At 36.3% G+C, this 19,749-nt stretch overlaps 2 protein-coding genes and 1 pseudogene across 3 annotated transcripts; 2 read left to right on the forward strand and 1 right to left on the reverse strand.

Moving 5' to 3' along the window:
- The first annotated feature begins 1,841 nt into the window (after nucleotides 1-1,841).
- On the forward strand, nucleotides 1,842-3,335 carry LOC104700376 (myosin-M heavy chain-like protein). Its single transcript, XM_010415892.3, has 2 exons — nucleotides 1,842-3,022; nucleotides 3,120-3,335. The coding sequence occupies exon 1, from the start codon at nucleotides 2,280-2,282 to the stop codon at nucleotides 3,006-3,008; it is 729 nt and encodes a 242-aa protein (XP_010414194.1). The 5' UTR covers nucleotides 1,842-2,279; the 3' UTR covers nucleotides 3,009-3,022; nucleotides 3,120-3,335.
- Nucleotides 3,336-3,445: 110 nt separating this feature from the next.
- Nucleotides 3,446-6,403, reverse strand: LOC104700377 (ATP-dependent zinc metalloprotease FTSH 2, chloroplastic). 2 transcript variants are annotated; one of them, XM_087457573.1, is made up of 5 exons: nucleotides 6,244-6,403; nucleotides 4,766-5,947; nucleotides 4,366-4,679; nucleotides 4,039-4,279; nucleotides 3,446-3,936 (listed from the first exon to the last, which is right to left on the reverse strand). In XM_087457573.1, exons 2-5 carry the CDS (start codon nucleotides 5,945-5,947, stop codon nucleotides 3,577-3,579), a joined length of 2,097 nt encoding a protein of 698 aa, XP_087313699.1. In that variant the 5' UTR covers nucleotides 6,244-6,403; the 3' UTR covers nucleotides 3,446-3,576. The 2 variants fall into 2 exon arrangements, with proteins under 2 accessions (XP_087313699.1, XP_087313698.1); XM_087457572.1 differs by having other exon boundaries at nucleotides 6,061-6,345.
- A 2,996-nt stretch (nucleotides 6,404-9,399) lies between these two features.
- Nucleotides 9,400-10,050, forward strand: LOC104704334 (putative F-box/kelch-repeat protein At2g29780 pseudogene; annotated as a pseudogene).
- Nucleotides 10,051-19,749: the final 9,699 nt, after the last annotated feature.

Below are 19,749 nucleotides of genomic sequence, written 5' to 3' on the forward strand. Positions count from 1 at the left end.
TATTATATATATATATATTGTTATAATACATTCATTTATATCCATTTACAAATTTTGATGTATGTTATCATTAAAAATGTATTTTTTTACACCTAAATATATTGTATGTTACAAATATATTTTTTACCACCACCTAGAAAAATAACTATAGAAACACAGTCAATTAACTATTATATGTCTATTTATTTTCACTTTTGCATAGTTTATTTAATCACTAAAATTGTTGGTTCAAGAAACTTCTCGAATAAAAAATATTTTACATAGTATACTAATCAATGATGTATCATCACAATAGTGTATGACCAACCATAAAGAGAACCTCGGCTCCGCCCTCCTCACTTATGGAGAGAACTTGAGTCCAACCTCCTCTACCATAAAGAGAACCTTGACTCCGACTTCTTCCCTAGGGAAGATAACCTTGCGTGCGTCCAACCCTTCTACCATGGAGAGAACCTTGGCTCTGCCTTCCTCATATGTGGAGAGAATATGTTCACGTCTTTTAGCTATCTCAAAGTAGCATGCTCCGACAACAAATGAAACTAAAAGCCTTTTTCCAACGTTACAAAATATTTTGATAGTAACTAATGTTAAATTTCCTAATGTATTCGTGGAAGTGTCTTTGACACATCATGATGTAGCCTTTATCTCCAAGCTCCTATGGATCTATCAAAAACAGTTTATCGTTTTCTAATCTAATCTATCTATGTTTGTTATAAGCTTGTGTTTGATTAGTTTATTTTATCCAACCATTAGGTTGATAAGGTTCTACTCTTTATCTCCCTTTGGGATTGAATGAATGGTAACCGTTATGTTTATACAAAAAAATGTCTATGACCAACCAATCAAGGTTGAGAAATTAGAAGAAAATTAATTTGACATAATTAAACAAATAATAGAAGATTACAAGAACAGTAATATATGAATCTCAAATCAAAGATGAAAATATAAATTAAATAAAACAATCAAAAAATATTACAATAATATTTAAAATACAGTATTAGAAAATGAAGACGCATATATTAGTCTTATATTTTTTTGTATTAACATATTAATTTTACCTATTCCAAACTGAAAAAAGGAGAAAGTAGGAGAAAATTTTAGTTTAAAAAATAAGGAAATTTACCTTACCATTAAAACTTTTTTACCAATAGAACAGAGTTTAAGCAGTGTTTTTGAATAAATAATTTTGTTAGATGAAAAATGTTGGACGATCTATATTTATATAGAAATGAGTATTTACATTTTTTAGAATTAATAATTAACTGTATATTTTTCTTAATCCCTTTTTTATTTTTTTAATTACTAACTTAAAATTTAAAATAAGTGAATAATGTTATAATTTTGAATTTTATGAAATATATAATCTCTTTCTAATTATTTTTTAAATTTTTTTTTAATTTTTGTAAATTTTTTTATAAATATATTTTTACATTATTAATATTATTTAAACAATTTTTTTTGTTTCTTTGTCATAATCTCAAATCTTTTTTATTAAATACGAACTTTTACACATGTCAAAATCTCAGATTAATAACTTGATACATGTCAAAATCTTGTTAATGACTAACTTTCAAAACTCAACTTTATATAATAAGATTCGTTACTATTCACCAACAAAACAAAAAATATTGTTTACATACTTAATAAAATGCAGATATAATTCTTATTTAAGTTAGTTATAACTTATAAGAAGTTGTTTCATTATAAATAAAGAACACTATCGCAATTTTTAAAAATAAAATACTAAAAATAAAAAGGTAAAGAAAAAGTTAGTTTTAGAATAATGGAAAGTTAGATTTTAGAATTATGATTTTCATCCTTGATTTGTTTACATTTTTTATCAAAATATCATCATTAGATTTGGTAAAGCAAAATTTTAATTTGTTGTACTCTATTAATATTATTAATATAGATAAATAGTTAGAGCATCTGTGTATTTTGTAGCCGTTATAAAATAAACGATCGTATTATTTCAACTGAATATAGATCAATTTTTTTTGGCCGATGCTTAAAACCACTCTCTTATTAAAATTCGGAATAACACTAATTTAACTTTCCAACAAAAAATTATAAAGAAAATGTTTTAAAAAATGCAAGGTTACGGGCCAGCCAAATGGGCCTATAGGATTAAGGGGTTTCTACTTTTTTTTTTTTTTTTTTAGTGCGGTATAAAGTTAATGCGTGCGTAGTAAACTAATAAATTATTTTCCCCTTTCAGCTTGTTTTTGCTTTTCTCCATTTTACAGCTTAACCGAGGTTTGTGAAGAAAGAAGATTTCAATGGAGGACGATAACACCGACGGCAAAAAAAAGAAGACCACTGCTTCGATTCCAGCTAACTACATCAGCATCCTTCAGCTCCAGGAGCGTTGGATCAATGAGAAAGAGAAGAAGCGTAAGGAGGAAGAAGAAGAAGAGAGACGACAGAAACAACTACAGGTCGAGGAAGAGAAAAAGAGAGAGGAGGAGGAGAAGCGTTTGAATCGAAGCAATCAGGGAAGAAAAAAAAAGAAATCTACGAGCGGCGGAGGAGCAAGATTTGTTGAGAAGGAGATACCGGAAGTAACGGCGGAGGTTGGGAGCGGTGGAGGTGAAGATACGGCGGAGATGTTACCGAAGAAGGATAGGGGATTTAGGAGTAAACGGTATGATAGTAAGAAGAAGAAGAAGAAGAAGACAAATCAAGATGTGGCTTTGGAAGATGATGTTGTTGCCGTCGATTCTGGTGGCTGTGGTTCAATCGCGCCAACTGAGTCAGTCGTGACGGAGAATGTTACTCCGGCGAAAGATGTGATTCGAGTTTACAGGAAGAAAAGCGAGAAAGCTGCGACGGCCGTAGAAACGCAATTTGAGGATCTCTCTATCAAAAGAGATGAAACCACCAAAAATCTCAAGGCACAAACCAAACCGAGTAATCGTAATCGAGCTGCTTCAACAATGGTGTGGGTGAAGAAAGAGAGAGCTAATGATGATGGAATTGCAAGTGGCGTGAAGCCATTAAATGCGTAACGTTTGCTTTCAAGGTTTTAATTAAATGTTGCTTCTTTTAGGGTTTATATATTTACTAATTTGGAATTTTGAGCATTGATTTTGTGGGTTGGGTTTACTCTGTGGTTTCAGGTTAACAACTCGTGGAAGGTGAACAAAGCGTAACAGTATCAATTTGGTAATATTCTTTGATGTTGGTTGAACAACAGAGAGATCATGGTGTACAAATTTTATGGCTTTTGTAAAGCGTTTAGGGGCTCTCAAGGTTTGTGGTAATTGTATCCAAAATGTACAGAAGTATGAATTACCAGACCGATTTGGTGTTATTAAGCTTCAAAATACTTTTCATTCTCTCTCTCTTATAATATTGCAAAATCTGGACAGCTAATTCTATAAAGAATTTTCTTAAAATTGGATAATCAAGAACACATTAATTAATAAACACACACAAACACAACTTTGGTGGATTTACCAATTTTAACATTTACTTGTTACTAAGGTTTTGAGATAGTATCACATGTCTGTAGTTCAAGTTTGACAGATAAAATTTACAGAAAAATTAAGTATTACAAGTATACAAATCCATTACTCAGACGGAAGCTGGTGTTGGTGCTGTTGTTGGAGTTGTTGTTGTTGAGGAAGGAACCCTGTTTTCCGGTGGGATCTCGGTAAACTCAGAGAGGATTGCCCTGAACTCGTCACCGCCAATGGTTTCTTTCTCGAGAAGTACTTCGACAAGCTTATCCATTGCTTCACGGTTGTTCTTTATGTGGCTTAGAGCTATCTCATATGCACTGTCTGATAGTTTCTTTACCGCAGAGTCAATGTCTTCTGCAAGCTTCTCAGACATGGAGTTTCTTGCCATCATCCTCATGATAACATCACTTTGAGCAGATGAATCCATCAACGACCATGGTCCAATATCAGACATTCCAAATGTTGTTACCATCTACAAAGTTCAACAGTCTCAAGCTCTCAATATCATCAACTAGTAGAAAATCAAACTTATTAACAGGCCCAAGCATGAACGATGTGAAGGTTGCACACGTACCTGTCTAGCCAAACCGGTGATCTGTTGCAAGTCACCAACTGCGCCAGTAGTCACCTCGGAATCACCGAAGATGACTTCTTCAGCGGCTCTACCACCGAGTCCTCCAACAATTCTTGCAAAGAGTTGTTGCTTGGAGATGAGTGTCGGGTCATCTGATGGAATGAACCATGTCAGACCTCTCGCTTGGCCTCTTGGTATTAACGTTACCTTTTGCACTGCGTCATGTCCTGGAGTCAATGTTCTGCAAAAGAACAAAGTTTATAACTTCAACGTAAGTTCCTGATAGTAATAATATACAGACCAGCCTTTAGTCTGATTCTCACTTACCCGCACACTGCATGACCAACTTCATGGTAAGCAACCAAGCTTTTGCTCTTCCCATCCGTCATCACTGTTCCTTCCATGCCAGCAACGATTCTATCAATGGAATCATCAATCTCTTTAGATGATATCGATGTCCGCGCTCGCCTTCCCGCCAATATAGCAGCCTCATTCAAGAGGTTAGCGAGATCTGCTCCACTAAATCCGGGTGTTCTCATTGCTATTATTTCCAGTGAGACATCATTGTCAAACTTCTTATTACCGGCATGAACCTTGAGAATATCTGTTCTCCCCTTAACGTCTGGAACATCAACACTTACCTGCATCACAAACTTATAAGTAAGCACCAGCGCAAGGAGTAATATAGGATTACAAAAAATACCAATGTATATTAATCAGATAGTACCTGTCTATCAAACCGTCCTGGCCTCAACAAAGCAGAATCAAGAATGTCTGCTCTATTGGTTGCAGCAACTACGATAACACCAGTGTTACCTTCAAAACCATCCATCTCAGTTAGGAGCTGATTGAGGGTCTGTTCTCTTTCATCATTACCTCCACCAATTCCAGTTCCTCTTTGCCTACCGACAGCATCTATTTCATCAACAAAGACAATGCAAGGAGCGTTCTCCTTGGCTTTCTTGAAAAGATCACGGACTCTTGAGGCACCAACACCGACAAACATCTCAACAAACTCAGAACCAGAGATGGAGAAGAAAGGCACACCAGCTTCACCAGCAATGGCTTTTGCCAAAAGGGTTTTCCCGGTACCAGGAGGACCAATAAGGAGAACACCTTTCGGGATCTTGGCACCAACCGCAGTGAATCTCTCGGGTTTCTTCAAAAACTCCACCACTTCCATGAAATCTTGCTTTGCTTCATCAACTCCAGCAACATCATCAAAAGTCACACCAGTGTTTGGCTCCATTTGGAACTTCGCTTTGGACTGACCAAACTGAAGAGGGTTACCAGGACCACCAGGTCCACCCATTCCACCACCAGAGCGTCTCGAAAGAAGGAACAAACCACCAATCAAAAGCAACGGGAAAGCAAGATTACCAATCAAGTTAAACAACACGGAACCTTGGTCTTCCTGAGCATTATGTGCTGCAAAATCAATATTCTTGGCCCTTAGCTTTTGAAGAAGCTCCTGACTTAATCCCGGTAGCTGAACACGTACACGCTCAACCCGGTTACCCAACTCAGGAGAAACAGCTTCCACAATAGCTATTGTCCCATTCTCATACAAATCAACTTTATTCACCCTATCCTTGTCCAAATACTCAAGAAACCTAGAGTAAGACATCCGAGAGGAGGAAACAGCTTGTTCTTCTGCATTTGCTTTCCCACTCCCAAACAAACCAACTCCAGCATTTCCTAACAAGATTTTGAGAAAATCTCTCCTTCTTTCATGTTTCTTCGAATCCAAAGAAGCCCTCACAACGTTAAACCTAGACGTCCTAATCACTGAAGAATACGATGAGGAAAGCCCAATCTGTCTGCTGGAAAAGCTTTTACTTAGCCTCTGTTTGGTTGTTGTGTGAACTGTCAATCCATTTCCCACAAGACAAGTAGATGAAGCTGCCATCTGAAACCCATCACAGAGCAAACAAAAGTAATTAGATTATAGCAAAATCAGACTGAACATGCAATTTAAAATCTTAGAAATAGAAGAACATATTCCTCAGATATACGACTAACCCATAAATCTATCATACTTCTGGGTTCTTAGTTCACTGAATTTTCTAGAATTAGAGAATCAAGGAACTGAAACTAGCACAAAAGCGACGTAATCAGAGTTTGCCGAACAAAACCTAGTCAGAATCATGCAAGCGACCGAGATTATACAGAATCTAACAAAAGAGAAGAGGTAGAATAAAGAACCTGTATCGATTACAGATGAGAGTTGTTTAACAAGGAGAATCTCGTCTCGAGCTCTGCAGAGAGAGATATGGAAGATGGAGAGAGGAGGGGAGAAGGAAGAGTGAAGGACCATGGGAGATTTTTTTTTCTTTTTTGAAGGGAACAGATGTGGTTCGTGAACAACTTACGTGTCTTTCATTTAGTGGTTATGTTATTAACCGAATCTAACCGAAATTAAAAATTGAGTTATCCATACCAAAATTAATTTAAAATTGGTTACTCGACGGTTTTCATTTTTGTCACTACTGGTCGGCAGATGCTGCTTATCGGATTCGGTAATCGGTATAATGTATGGTCTAGTTTGGTTTAACACAATGTTTGACCCGGTTAAGCCTACTTAGAAATGTCAAATGAGTTATAAAGGAAATTTAAAAATTTCTTCCCAATTTTTTTGCTCATTTCCGATTTGTAATTAGTTTATTTTTTTAATTCTTACACAATAGCAAAACTTACTGAAAATTTGTGTATTTGAAATGATCTTGATACATGGTTATTGCAGAAGATAAAACATTAATAAACTTCAAATTTGTGTTTGTGAAGTTTTTGTCGATTCTTGTGTGTTCGATCATCTGATGTTTGTGTTAATTTTTTTCTTATGAGAAGAGAGACATAGATTTTACCACTTGATTCTTCTTTTGTTACGGATTACGGATTGTGTTTAAGGTTTTTGTAATTCAAATACTTGTGTGTATGCAGGAAGCAAGAGAAATATCAAAATATGAGAACAAATAAAGAGAAATAACTTTACTTTCTAACAAAAAGAGACATGAGGTACAAATTACCTTAAAATGAAGTTTAGGGTTCAAATTTGAATCATTTGCATTTTGAAGTGTTGTAGCTCTGAAATATAGGTTTAATAAAGCTAATTAAAGAATCATATACTAAATTCTTCTTACTAATAAATCTATCACTCAGCCTCCAAATATTATTCTTTATAATTTTTGGGGAATACAATAGAAAATATGTTAAAAGACAGAATCTTAATGTTTTATTTCATTGCTTCAAAGTACCACTAGAAGTCGGTTTTGCACTCTTTGAAACCCCTCTTGACATTGGTCCCGCCAAAACATTTGATGATTTACATGGCTCCACAAAAAAAAAAAAACATTGTTAGCAGGAACAAGAAAGAGGAATGGAGAGGAGAGAACATGATATTTTGACAACCATGTACCTTGAAAAAATATTGTTCTTATCGCTTGAAGCCTAAGAACTAGTGTTGGATCTTGGATCTTTTGATTCAACCTAAGAAAAAAATGCACACGACCATTTAAATAGTGGGTTCTAGGCTTCTAGCCACAAATAGAACAAGCTAATACAAGGATACCTACTGTTTTTTTGTCTGCTTACTTTCAAGATCTCGGAAATGCATCATTCACATCCAGCTCATTTCTGTATAAAAATTAAACACTTATAACAAGAGATAACAAATTGATTTCATCTAAGGCAATTATCTCAAGCTTAGTCTTAGCTTACCATTTCATCAATTATCCCTGAGGTCTTCCGCATATTTAGGCTCATCGTCGTTGAATGTTACTTCAGATTCCTGATAGTTTCATGTTCAATGTTAAGCACATGACCATTGTAACTTTGAAAAAGGATTACGCCTCACCTATATTGCTTCTCCTGAATTGTTCCCATGGCATCTGAACAAACAGTTACTGTATTTTCCTCAGTTGGTTCAGAATGTCGACCTTTTGCGATAATCTCTATAGTCATCTTGTTTCTCTGTAGAAAGGAATGCAATAGACATGTATAATTTAGTGGTGATTTGTTTAACGAAAATATGCGGAAGACATCTTGTTTCTCTGTAGAAAGGAATGTCGACCTTTTTCAATCTTGTTTCTCTCACCTAACAATCATTTCCGTTTAAAAATCATCTCTCTGACTTTTCAGCAAATCAGAACAAGATTGAAAAAAGTTGAGGAAACTATAACTCCGAGCTTAGCTTTAGAAAGGAATGCAATAGACATGTCCACCAAAACACACATCGTTAAGCATACGACTTGTACAACTTCACCAACTTCATCCACGAGATTTGCAATAGCACCATTTGCTAGATTCCCGTCTCTACCCTCACAGAAAAAAAACGAACCACCATAAAAGTAACAACCAAAAATCACCATTAGATTTCTCGAAATGTTACGGTTTGATGATTTGTTTACAGTTGCAAGGTATGTTAATCTTTGTTAAGTATGTGGTATTATTGATGATGAATTATGACCTTCTAATTTCTTGAGCCTCAAGTCTTATTTAGCTTTCATAAGATAAGCTTGCAGTTGAAGTAGCTTGTTTACATGAGAGCAAGTATGAAACAAAATCACTCAGAAACCTGTTATCTGACACATTAGAGAGTGACTCGTCCTTCCTTTTTAATCTTTAATCTTTGTGCACAATGTGTAGAGTCGGCCACTGTTTTTATCCTTAGTACAAAGTTTAGCTATATTTTTTTGCCTTTTTGTGCAGTTGCACTAACATTCTTCTGTAAGTACTCTGCTATCATATATATGACTATATGAGCAATTTTATGAAATTTTGGTTTAGAAGCAAAAAAAAAAGTGATTTAGTGTCTTTAGTGGTAACTACAACTACAATGAGGAATTCAAAGGTTTGAGCTTAGAATAAAATTTTTACCCTCATTCTTTACCTTGTAATTAAAGACAAAATTACCTTTATATATAACTTCTTCTACAAGGCACATAAAAATAATATATAGTCTAAGAATACAAATATGTTTAAGAGGATCTCCATGTAAATTACCTAAGAATACAAAGCATTTGAAACACAAACTTGAGTTTCTAAGTAGAGAGAACAGAGTAGCTTGTCAGTCACGTTGAGAGACGTTTGACACATTATAAAAGAGGTGATTTGTTTTTAAGACAGAAGGGAAAAAAACCCATTATAAAAATTAGATGATAATGTCTTACAAATTTACATTAAAAAAAAATAAAAAGAAAAAAAAAATGAATTAATACAAAAGAATCCCTGAAAGTGAAAATTATTTTAACATTATGGTTACATTATAAATACACAACGAACGTAACAGCTTCTTTCAAAAATCTACTTAGTACTCTCCCTTTCAGTTAAACTCGTTGCTGCTGAAGACTTCACACGGCGGCGATGGCTTTAATCTCTGAAACTACCGACGACGGCTCCAACGGCGGCGATCCAAGCAAGAATCCGCAAGAAGTAGAGAATCAAAACGAGAATCCTAAAGAAGAAGATCAAGAAGTAGAGAAGCTTGGTCCAGTTACTCTATACATCCCAGAAGATATCGCCGAAAGCATCCTCTTACTCGTCGAGAGATGTAATTACCCGAAGCTATCTCTCTTCTCAAGATCCTTTCATGACGTCATCTCTATGCCGGAACTCTACCAAAGGCGCTCGCAACTCGGCCTCACCAAACCGGTTCTTTACGCTTTGATCCGATTCCGATTCCGATTCCCGTGCTGGTACATTCTCAACCGTAACGTTCCAAGAAATATCTCTTTACGATTGACCGAAGTCAGATCACTTCCTCCTATGAATCTTGGATCTGCTGTGGTCACAATCGGATACCACATGTATGTGATCGGTGGAGACAACGGACGATCTCGATCCACATCGGATGTGTTTCTCATCAATTGCAGAGTCCACACATGTCGCTCGCTCCCGAGAATGCAGAGGGCTCGCTACAGTGTTGTAAATCGATACAACAACTTTAGATTCAATCAAGTACTGATTGATAAATCTGACAAAAGTTTTAAACACGAAAATAGAGAGAACACATAAACAGAGAACACAGAGATTTGTTAACCCAGTTCACTGCATCAGCAGCTACGTCTGGAGAGGAAACATAGTCCTCAACATCCATTATAGATCAAGAGTTACATATGTGTTATGGTTATAACATACCTCTCACACTCAACTGAACATCCTAGATCGAGTCTCACAAGAACAACATATGAACGAAGAATAACAAGAGATTGAGCCTAGATACACCGAGAATCTACATCTCTCTAGCTCTGTTCACCCCTTCAGAACCGCCTGAACTAGGGTTCGACGCAGCTCCTTTTTACTCTCTCTCCTCGCTTCATCTGTTTGACCTTATGTATTTATACCTAATACATAGTCGGTTCTTGTATGGGCTTCACACTAATATATGACCCAGTTTCTGACAGACCAAACAGGCCCACATTAATCAAACATATACAAGCTTCTGATCCACTACAACTTCCTGTTTCAAGTTGGATCATATCTCAACAAACTCCACCTTGATTCAAGCTTGATACTTTGAAGAAACACGCCCCATAGAACCTTTGGAATCCAACTCTAAACTTGGCTAAACAACCTTCAATAACCTGCATAAGTCACACTCATACAACAAACATTTCAGCAAATTCAACTCCTGAAATTTGCATCAACCATCAACGCATCCTTCTGTGAATAACCACACAAACCCCTGAACCTCGACAATTCTCATGCCCATTCCTTTAGAGATAAACCAGTACTCAAGACACTCTTGTGTCATCCTTGTCATGCGTTTGACATCTTCATAGCTTTGTTCATGAGATTCCCACTCATAAGCTATACAATAACATGTTAACAACACCAACAACATGTTCACTCAACAGATCACTTCATAAGCTAAACCACTTATGAGTTAAACAATCACACAATTTTCATCATGGTTTCTGTCAAACACCATATACCTGTTTTAGTAATTGAATTCCATTATGCAACACCTGATTCTAACTTGCTAGCCCTTGAATTCCAACTCTTGTGCGCATTGAGACAGAAATCAAACCTTTACTTGAATCAACTATAGAAATACTGAAACACCCTTGTTTCAACCTGAACCAATTCTCTGATTCTAACTTATCAAAATAACAAACCCTCCTTATCACTCATATAGATAGAGTGAACCGGTTACAACTTGAGCCAACCAAATAACAACCACTAAACCAATGATCTTCAATCGACTCTTTGTACATGTTTGAGTTACAAACAAACCGGGTTAACTCAAACCACAAGTGTTGTCTCTCACATGTATGATCATACACCTTGACAACAACACCTTCTTAAGCTTGTTAGACATGTAAAGAATCTCAACATCCAGAAACACCACTGTATAACCCGAGATTACCCATTAAAACCATATGTCTTAACATATCAACCTGAAACACTTCACATGTTTAAACATCTAGGTAAAACAGATTTACCACCAACATCGTATGACACGCTGTCAGTCACTTCAACCATGTCTCATATCATCATAAGATGTGATATGTCTGAGACAATACCTTAAAGCTTCTTCACATCAAACCTTAAGCTCATGATGTGTTACTCCAATTCTGCAACACATTCACCAGTATGCTGAATCCATCAAACAACTTGGTATAACATCATTAAATCTTCTTAGGCCTTCAACAGCCTTTTACCAAGGAGATTATTCAAACTCCACCTTATGATGCAAACATACAACTTACAACTTCTCAAGTAGTTGTCTTCAACTGATCAACAAATGCAATTTGACTCTCTTGCATTATCAGCCTTTCTATGACTTCATATCAATTGCAAATACTTCAAGCCTTAGATAAAATATGTTTCCATGCGAGATGCACAACAGACTTTCCTGATATGAATTACAGACACCATACTTCAATACCAGAGATCACTCCATGATTGAATACCTTAGACACAACACAATCACTTATGTGTCTTCAAAACAAACAGTCTTTCCTCTATAGTTCTGACCAACTCCATAGAAACTGTCCTAGTGACTGAATCAAACCTTTAAATCTTTGCTTACTAACTCAGAAAATCTTTCTGAACCACATAGCAAAACTCTAGAATCAAATATGTTCCAAACACCTGAAACAGTCTTCGATTCAACAGCAATTTGTATGACAACAATAGATTGAATCCCAAAATGCACTGCTGTTGTTTCCAACAGGTCACGCCACCTAACGTCCTAAGGCTAGGAAGACTTTCGACACAAAATTTCGTTCAATCTACTACACATAACAAATATTCAGCCAACCGTTTTAACAATCACCATATTAGCTTACCTTTGTTCAATTCACACTGACCTCTGATACACTCCATCATGTAGATAAACACTTCCTGAATGCGAATTCCCACACTCTCTTATAGCTTCAAACAATATTGACTCATTCACATATGAAATGCTCAAATTAAACTCTAGAGCTATTCTCTCAAATTAAGAGATCATTGTAGTACTTTGGGGTCGAATTCCACAAGGACTCAAGACTACACAATAAATTATAGAGTTTTATGATTACGCTAAACAAATTTATTTAAATAAGAAAATAATGCAAAATATTAAAATAAAACTGTTGTAAATTCAAGGGATTAAAATGTTAGGTCTAGGAAATTTCTCGGGAAATTATGAAATATTAAATCAATCAATAAATTAGGATTCAAGCAATTAAAAATCAGATCTAGAACTCTAAACTCTTTTGTAAAATAAATAAGTTCTCACTGCAAATATTATCTAAATTTAAAACCAGAAAATCCAAATCGTTTTGTAAAATTCTAGGTTAAAAATCAGCTTTGAAAACAGGTTTAGATTGTTCACAAAATTACTGAATCAAATCTCTTTGCAAGAAGTAATTTTGTTCATCAAATTGTTTTATCAGGATAATCAATTATATTCTCATATCAATTTATTTTCCTAAGCTATTAATTATGGGTGATAAATCAAGAATTAATATGAAGAACAATCTATGATGACGATCTAGAAAGATAATGAATCCTAAATAAACCGATCTAATAAATCATAAAATCCCTGTGAAAAACCCTGAACCTAACAAGCAAACTACTCAGACATGTTCAATGAAACACAAATAATCATTCTGAATAATAAGCAATTGAAATTAAAAGAGTAAAGAGGGAGTTTATGAATTCTTCTCTCAAAGCAGTTCAGATCTCTCTCTCCTAATTATGGAAGACTTGAGTCGGATTTGTAAAATTTGTAAAATTTCCAATTATGAAGACTTGAGTCGGATTGTCTTGGTGTCGACCGATGCTCCTTTGGTGTCGGTCGATGCTGGTCACATGATCAGACTCCAAATTGATTTCTTCCGGTTAAATGCTCCAAAATGATCCAAATCTTTCCATTTCGCTCTTTCCGTGCCAAAATCCTAGAAAACCTGTTAAGACTCTAAAACATCCTAGAAAACAAATCAAAGGACTCAAAAAGCACACTTATATCATGGTTAAAAACCGTAAAAACCATGATATATGTTTTTATTCTTATCTTCCCTTTTGAGCTTTGCTTTGCTGTTTTTTTTTTTACTATCTTTTTTTTTCTTAAAGTTGTAGGCGAATAATGAGGTCATCGGTAATTTACCTACCCCTCGCTTTGAAGCTTTGTGTGATCATTTGACTCAAGAGTAGAATAATGGGGCCACATGTAATTTACCTATCCCTCTAAACTGATCAAAATCATCTCATCTTTTATTCTCTTTTTTTTTTAACAAAGCTCTCAGGGACTTTTTTTTTTCTTGAATAAGGGAGAGGAGTACCAATTTTCTTTTCAGAAATCTTGCTTGTGAGGTATGAACAAGGAGTCAATCCCTATGAACATCAATCTCCTTGATGAGGTAAAAAGAAAAATGCAGAAATTACCTCAGACTTTTATGGATTCTATTAGAAATTCGGATGTCTCTGATTTACTTGTCAACCATTGGATTTTTCATTAGTCGGATTTGTGGATTCAATCTGCAGCATTAATCAACCAAGGCAATACTCTAAAAAGAAAAATCATAGTTCCCAACAAAATTTTTGAAAAATTTGACTAAATAAAAAAAAATACGGTTTTGACACACTAAACACAAAAAATATGTTAATAGTTAGTACTAACCTCCCCCAGACTTAAACAACATGTCCTCAGTGTTTTCAAGTATGAGGAAAGCTAAAAGAAACAAAAATTCATGGAAAATATATGAAAAATTTGAACAGTTCTCGGGTTACCAACTGGTGTCGACCGATGTCCAGGTGGCGTCGGTCGATGCTCTTCCTTAAACAATAATGTCCGAAACTTTTCAATCTGTTATTTTTTTTATTTTTTTTATTTTTTTTTAAATTTTTTTTGAAACAATAAAACTCAAAACCAAATATCAATAAGTTAGTAATCCTAAAAGAAAAATTGAAAGATAAGTAGTTCCTACCAGTGGGTTGCCTCCCACCAAACGCTTGTTTTAAGTCATTAGATTGACTTGGTTGAAGCTCAGGCGTCCGGCGGATCTGAACGTGGCAGTGAATGCCTCCGAGAAAATGGCCTCTTCATCCAAGGTGGTGTATAAGCAGTATACGAGTGATGTCTACCAATGACAGGAGGAACATGACCAGGACAGGATTTAGGGACGGGTCTTCTTGTATGTCCTGCAAAATCATCAAAAGAAGAAACAAGCGCTCTACGATAATCTCGTGGCTTGGTTAACTGCAAAACAGTTTTTATATCTTTGAAATTCTTATTGATGATAGGAGGTGGTTTGGGTGAAGAAAATGCATACCTTGGCCTTACCTGAGGACTCTGGAGTGTGGAGTGGGGGGCTTTCTGTTTGGGAACAGCTTTATGATTTGGAGCATAGAGAATGTCCTGCGAGCTATCAGTTCTGGTCAAGTGTGGGCTCGGTCGCGGAGCGGTGTCGTCCGATGTTGATAGGGTGTCGGTCGACACTGAGCATGTTGCTCGTGTATTTGCTTCTTAGCAGCTTATCTCAACAATCTTCTCAACAGAAAATGTCTGTCCATCAATGGTAGGAGCTCTCCTCAGCTTATGCATCTCAAAGTTCACACTTAAACCATCCACATTCAGTGTTATGTGTCCCTTCTGCACATCTATGATGGCACCAGCTGTAGCCAAGAAAGATCTTCCTAAGATGAGAGGGTCTTTAGGTTCTTTATCATACTTTAGCACCACAAAGTCAGTGGGAATTATGAAGTTTCCAACCTTAATTGGAATATCCTCTAAGACACCTTCAGGAATTCTCTGAGATCTATCAACTAAGATAAGAGATAATCTAGTTGGCTTGAATTCTGTCATCCCAAGTTTCACATCAGCAAAATGTGGCATCAAGTTGATACTAGAAGCGAGATCACAGAGTGAGCAAACCGTTCTGCAGAGATATAGCAATCAAGTACAAATCTTCCAGGGTCTGGTAATTTCTCTGCAGTCCTACACTGAATCATTGCACTCACTTCCTTAGAGACAACCACCTCTTGCTTCTTCTCTTTCTTTTTCTGTGGAGGCTGGTTCAAAAGAATTGCACTAACATCCTTGGTAAGCAAAGCTCCTTCTTCATGGCTCAAACCATTTAATTTATTTCTCTTCACATAGCACTTAAGTGATGGTGAAAGCTTTACTACATCAATCAAAGGCATCTCAATCATCACCTTGTCCATCATTGCCTTGCATATAGCATCTTCAATCTCCTACTTGGACCTTCTTGGCTTAGGAAAAGGGACCTTAGGCTTGTACACCCTCTCAACAGCTGCAGGAACCTGAGATTTTGCAGTTTTGGATTCTGTCTGAGATGAGTGTCGACCGACACCCAGGTGGTGTCGATCGACACCATCATCTGAAGCCGAGAAATTTGCCGATTGCTCTCCCAGTTCTGTAGAAGCAATTTCATCAACTTCTTCATCCCTCACTGATATGGCATTGCAAGCATGCTTGGGGTTTGACTCAGTTCTTCCAGGAAGAAAACCCTCTTGTCTCTTCACAGACCCAACAGTCTGCGCAACCTGACTTTCCAACTTCTTGACATGAATGTTCAAAGCTTCAATCCTTCCAGTAAGCTCTGTGTAGACATTATCAATCTTTCCATTGAATGTCACAGTTAGCTGCTCTTGACCTTGCAAAAGTTGCTCTAGCATAGCTTCTATTTTATTCTCAAAAGAAGTCTGTGGAGGAGGAGACTAATAAGATGAGTTCCCATTGGTTCTAGTATAACCATTGTTCTGTTGCTGCTTCTGTAATCCGGTTTAGGAGTGTAACCTGAAGAGTTCTCACTGTAAGGCTTGTTGCTTTGTTGATTACCGAATTTCTGCCCTTGATTTCCATAAACAAAGTTGACATCTGCTTCTTCATTCTCTGTCTCAGGCTGTGGCTCAAATGATTCAACTTCAGCAGCAAAGTGAACTGATTTCTTACCAACTAGGAGACTGTGAACTGAATCAAGCTTAGCATTGACTAAAGCTAGCTGGTTTGCATCAAAATTTCCATGTAGTCTTTTCCTTTCAGCATCAGCTCTCTTAGTACTATTGCTGGAGGCCAAATTCTCAATCAAAGCTTCAACATCTTCTGGAAATCTTGTCTTGAAATTCCCATGACTTGCAGCATCCAAAGCCAACTGATAATCGCAGTCACATCCTCTAAAGAAGATACTTAGCAATTGCACTCTTGAGAAACCATGGTGTGGACAATCCCTCTGATAAGCTTTAAATCTCACCCAAGTTGCTTTGAAAGCTTCATCTGGTCTTTGCTTGAAAGAGGATAGCTTTACTCTCAACTCATCAGACATAACATCATCATACAAGTAATTAAGGAAGGCCACCTTGATGTCACGCCAATTCGTCAAAGATCCAGCTGGCAACTGCTTCAACCACTGAGATGCCTCTCCTGCAAGTGAGTAAGGAAAGAGTTTGCAGTTGATGTAATCCTCAGTTACTCCATTAGCCTTTATATTGGTCACAAGATCTCAAAATGCTCAATGTGGTCCAAAGGCTTCTCATTGGGCAGGTTAGAGAAAGTTCTCTGCCCAACCAGTTGAAAATAAGCAGGCTTCAACTCAAAATCATTCCTTTGGAATGGGGGAGGAACAATAGCAGACCGGTTCTCATACACAAGATCAGCGCGGTTGTAGCCAGCAATGGTTCTGATCAAGTCTCGGTTGTGCTCCTGTCTTCGAACCGGGTTATTAACGTGGTTTGCAGCTCCACGTCCGTCTGCTGGAAGGGGGTGCCGACCGACACCATGTTGGTGTCGATCGACACCATTGGCCTGTTCGTCGACAACAACAACTTCAGCGATAACATTCCCTTCTGCATCAAGCTTTTGGCCCTGCTTGTTGCGCAAGTGGCCCTCTTGATCCTTCAAAGCACCATCCTCATCACGCATCAGAATGACTGTGTTAACCATCTTCAAGGATTTGGCTGCTTTTCGGTTTTCACGCTCTAACTTTCCCAACTCTTGGTTTGTAAGCTTCACAGTAGGACCAGTCTTGTTGCTCCTTGTGTTAGGCTTATTAGGCATGTATCTGAAACACACAAAAGAAGAGAAACAAAAGCGTGTTAGTAGAAAATAAAAAGAAAAATTTAGACGAAATTAAAAACTCAAATCTAATAGTAGATCAAAGAGTCCCCGACAATGGCGCCAAAATTTGAAATGCTCAAATTAAACCCTAGAGCTACTCTCTCAAATTAAGAGATCAATGCAGTACTTAGGGGTCGAATTCCACAAGGACTCAAGACTATACAATAAATTATAGAGTTTTATGATTACGCTAAACAAATTTATTTAAATAAGAAAAATAATGCAAAATATTAAAATAAAACTGTTGTAAATTCAAGGGATTAAAAAGCTAGGTCTAGGGAATTTCTCGAGAAATTATGAAATATTAAATCAATCAATAAATTAGGATTCAAGCAATTAAAAATCATATCTAGAACTTTAAACTCTTTTGTAAAATAAATCAGTTCTCACTGCAAATATTACCTGAATTTAAAACCAAAAAATCCAAATCTCTTTGTAAAATTCAAGGTTAAAAATCAGCTTTGAAACCAAGTTTAGATTGTTCACAAAATTACTAAATCAAATCTCTTTGCAAGAAGTAATTTTGCTCATCGAAAGGTTTTATCAGGAAAATCAATTATATTCTCATATCAATTTATTTCCCTAAGTTATTAATTCTAGGTGATCAATCAAGAATTAATATGAAGAACAACCTATGATGAAGATCTAGAAAGATAATGAATCCTAAATAAACAGATCTAATAAATCATAAAATTCCTGTAAAAAACCCTGAACCTAACAAGCAAACTACTCAGACATGTTCAATGAAACACAAATCATCATTCTGAATAATAAGCAATTGAAATTAAAATAGTAAAGAGGGAGTTTATGAATTCTTCTCTCAAAGCAGTTCAGATCTCTATCTCCCAAAAGCTCTCAAAATCTAACAGGGTTCCATAAAATAAAACTTGCTAGAAAATAACATCTGGGTTTCTAAAACCTAAAAATACTATATATATGTCCTAAAACACGTCAGGGACTTGTGTTGCAATTATGGAAGACTTCGGGCAAAATTTGTAAAACTTCCAATTATGAAGACTTGAGTCAGATTGTCTTGGTGTCGACCGATGCTCCTTTGGTGTCGGTCGATGCTGGTCACATGATCAGACTCCAAATTGATTTCTTCCGGTTAAATGCTCCAAAATGATCCAAATCGTTCAATTTCGCTCATTCCGTGCCAAAATCCTAGAAAAACCTGTTAAGACTCTAAAACATCCTAGAAAACAAATCAAAAGACTCAACAAGCACACTATATCATGGTTAAAAACCGTAAAAACCATGATATATCAACATACTCCCTTGACTGCTATTATCAAGACTTTGTATACTTCTGCACAAGTCGCAATATATACCAGAGCGAGATGCCTGATATATTCTAAGAATAACCACAAGATTCTTGATTAAACTAGCTTCGAACGGACATTACCAATCCAGTTTAGGCTACACAATCATATTGATTCCTATCACCAAATGTAAACTGCACCTTGATGACAACCAATCTGATCTGCTACCAATTATCAATGCAACCTCATGTTTTCTCTTGATCATCATGTCAAACCAATAATGATGGCCTACTATGCAAACTTTAAGACCATGAGTCTTCCACGTCTGAATTTCACTATAACCATGTTATCTCATCTCTTTTGAAATTGAAGCTTTTAGTCATCACATCACTGATTTTTCCTTATCAGCTTTCACCATGAGTCTGTACTCGTCTTCACACAACTCACGTGTCACATCAACTATATCCTGAGCTTGATCAGTCTTTGTAACATCCACAGAAACATGAACAGTGACTACGCACTTACATGTTATTCCAACAGAACGCCCATTTGTTCCATCTGCTTCAACACTCGTGTGCCACATAATATCAAACAACAGACCTTGTAGTCTTGAGCCAATTTCTTCAGACTCCTTTCAGCTCCTTGATGATCTCCTTTAACGCATGATCATCAACACTCTGAACCTTTCTTAGATTCACAAGAATCTAACCATTGACACTGATACTCACATCATGCAATCAACTACACACTTTCTCAAATCTTAGCCAGACTTGAATTTCCTCAAAGATCCTAACCCGTCTTATTTCCAACAGATTAACCTGAAACTGTTTCATGTTCATCTGCAACTTCTTCTTTGATCTAAACCAGAAAACATTATTAATACTC

Source organism: Camelina sativa, chromosome 7, assembly GCF_030686135.1.
Source record: "Camelina sativa cultivar CO46 ecotype springtype chromosome 7, ASM3068613v1".
NCBI classification, from domain to species: Eukaryota; Viridiplantae; Streptophyta; class Magnoliopsida; order Brassicales; family Brassicaceae; genus Camelina; species Camelina sativa.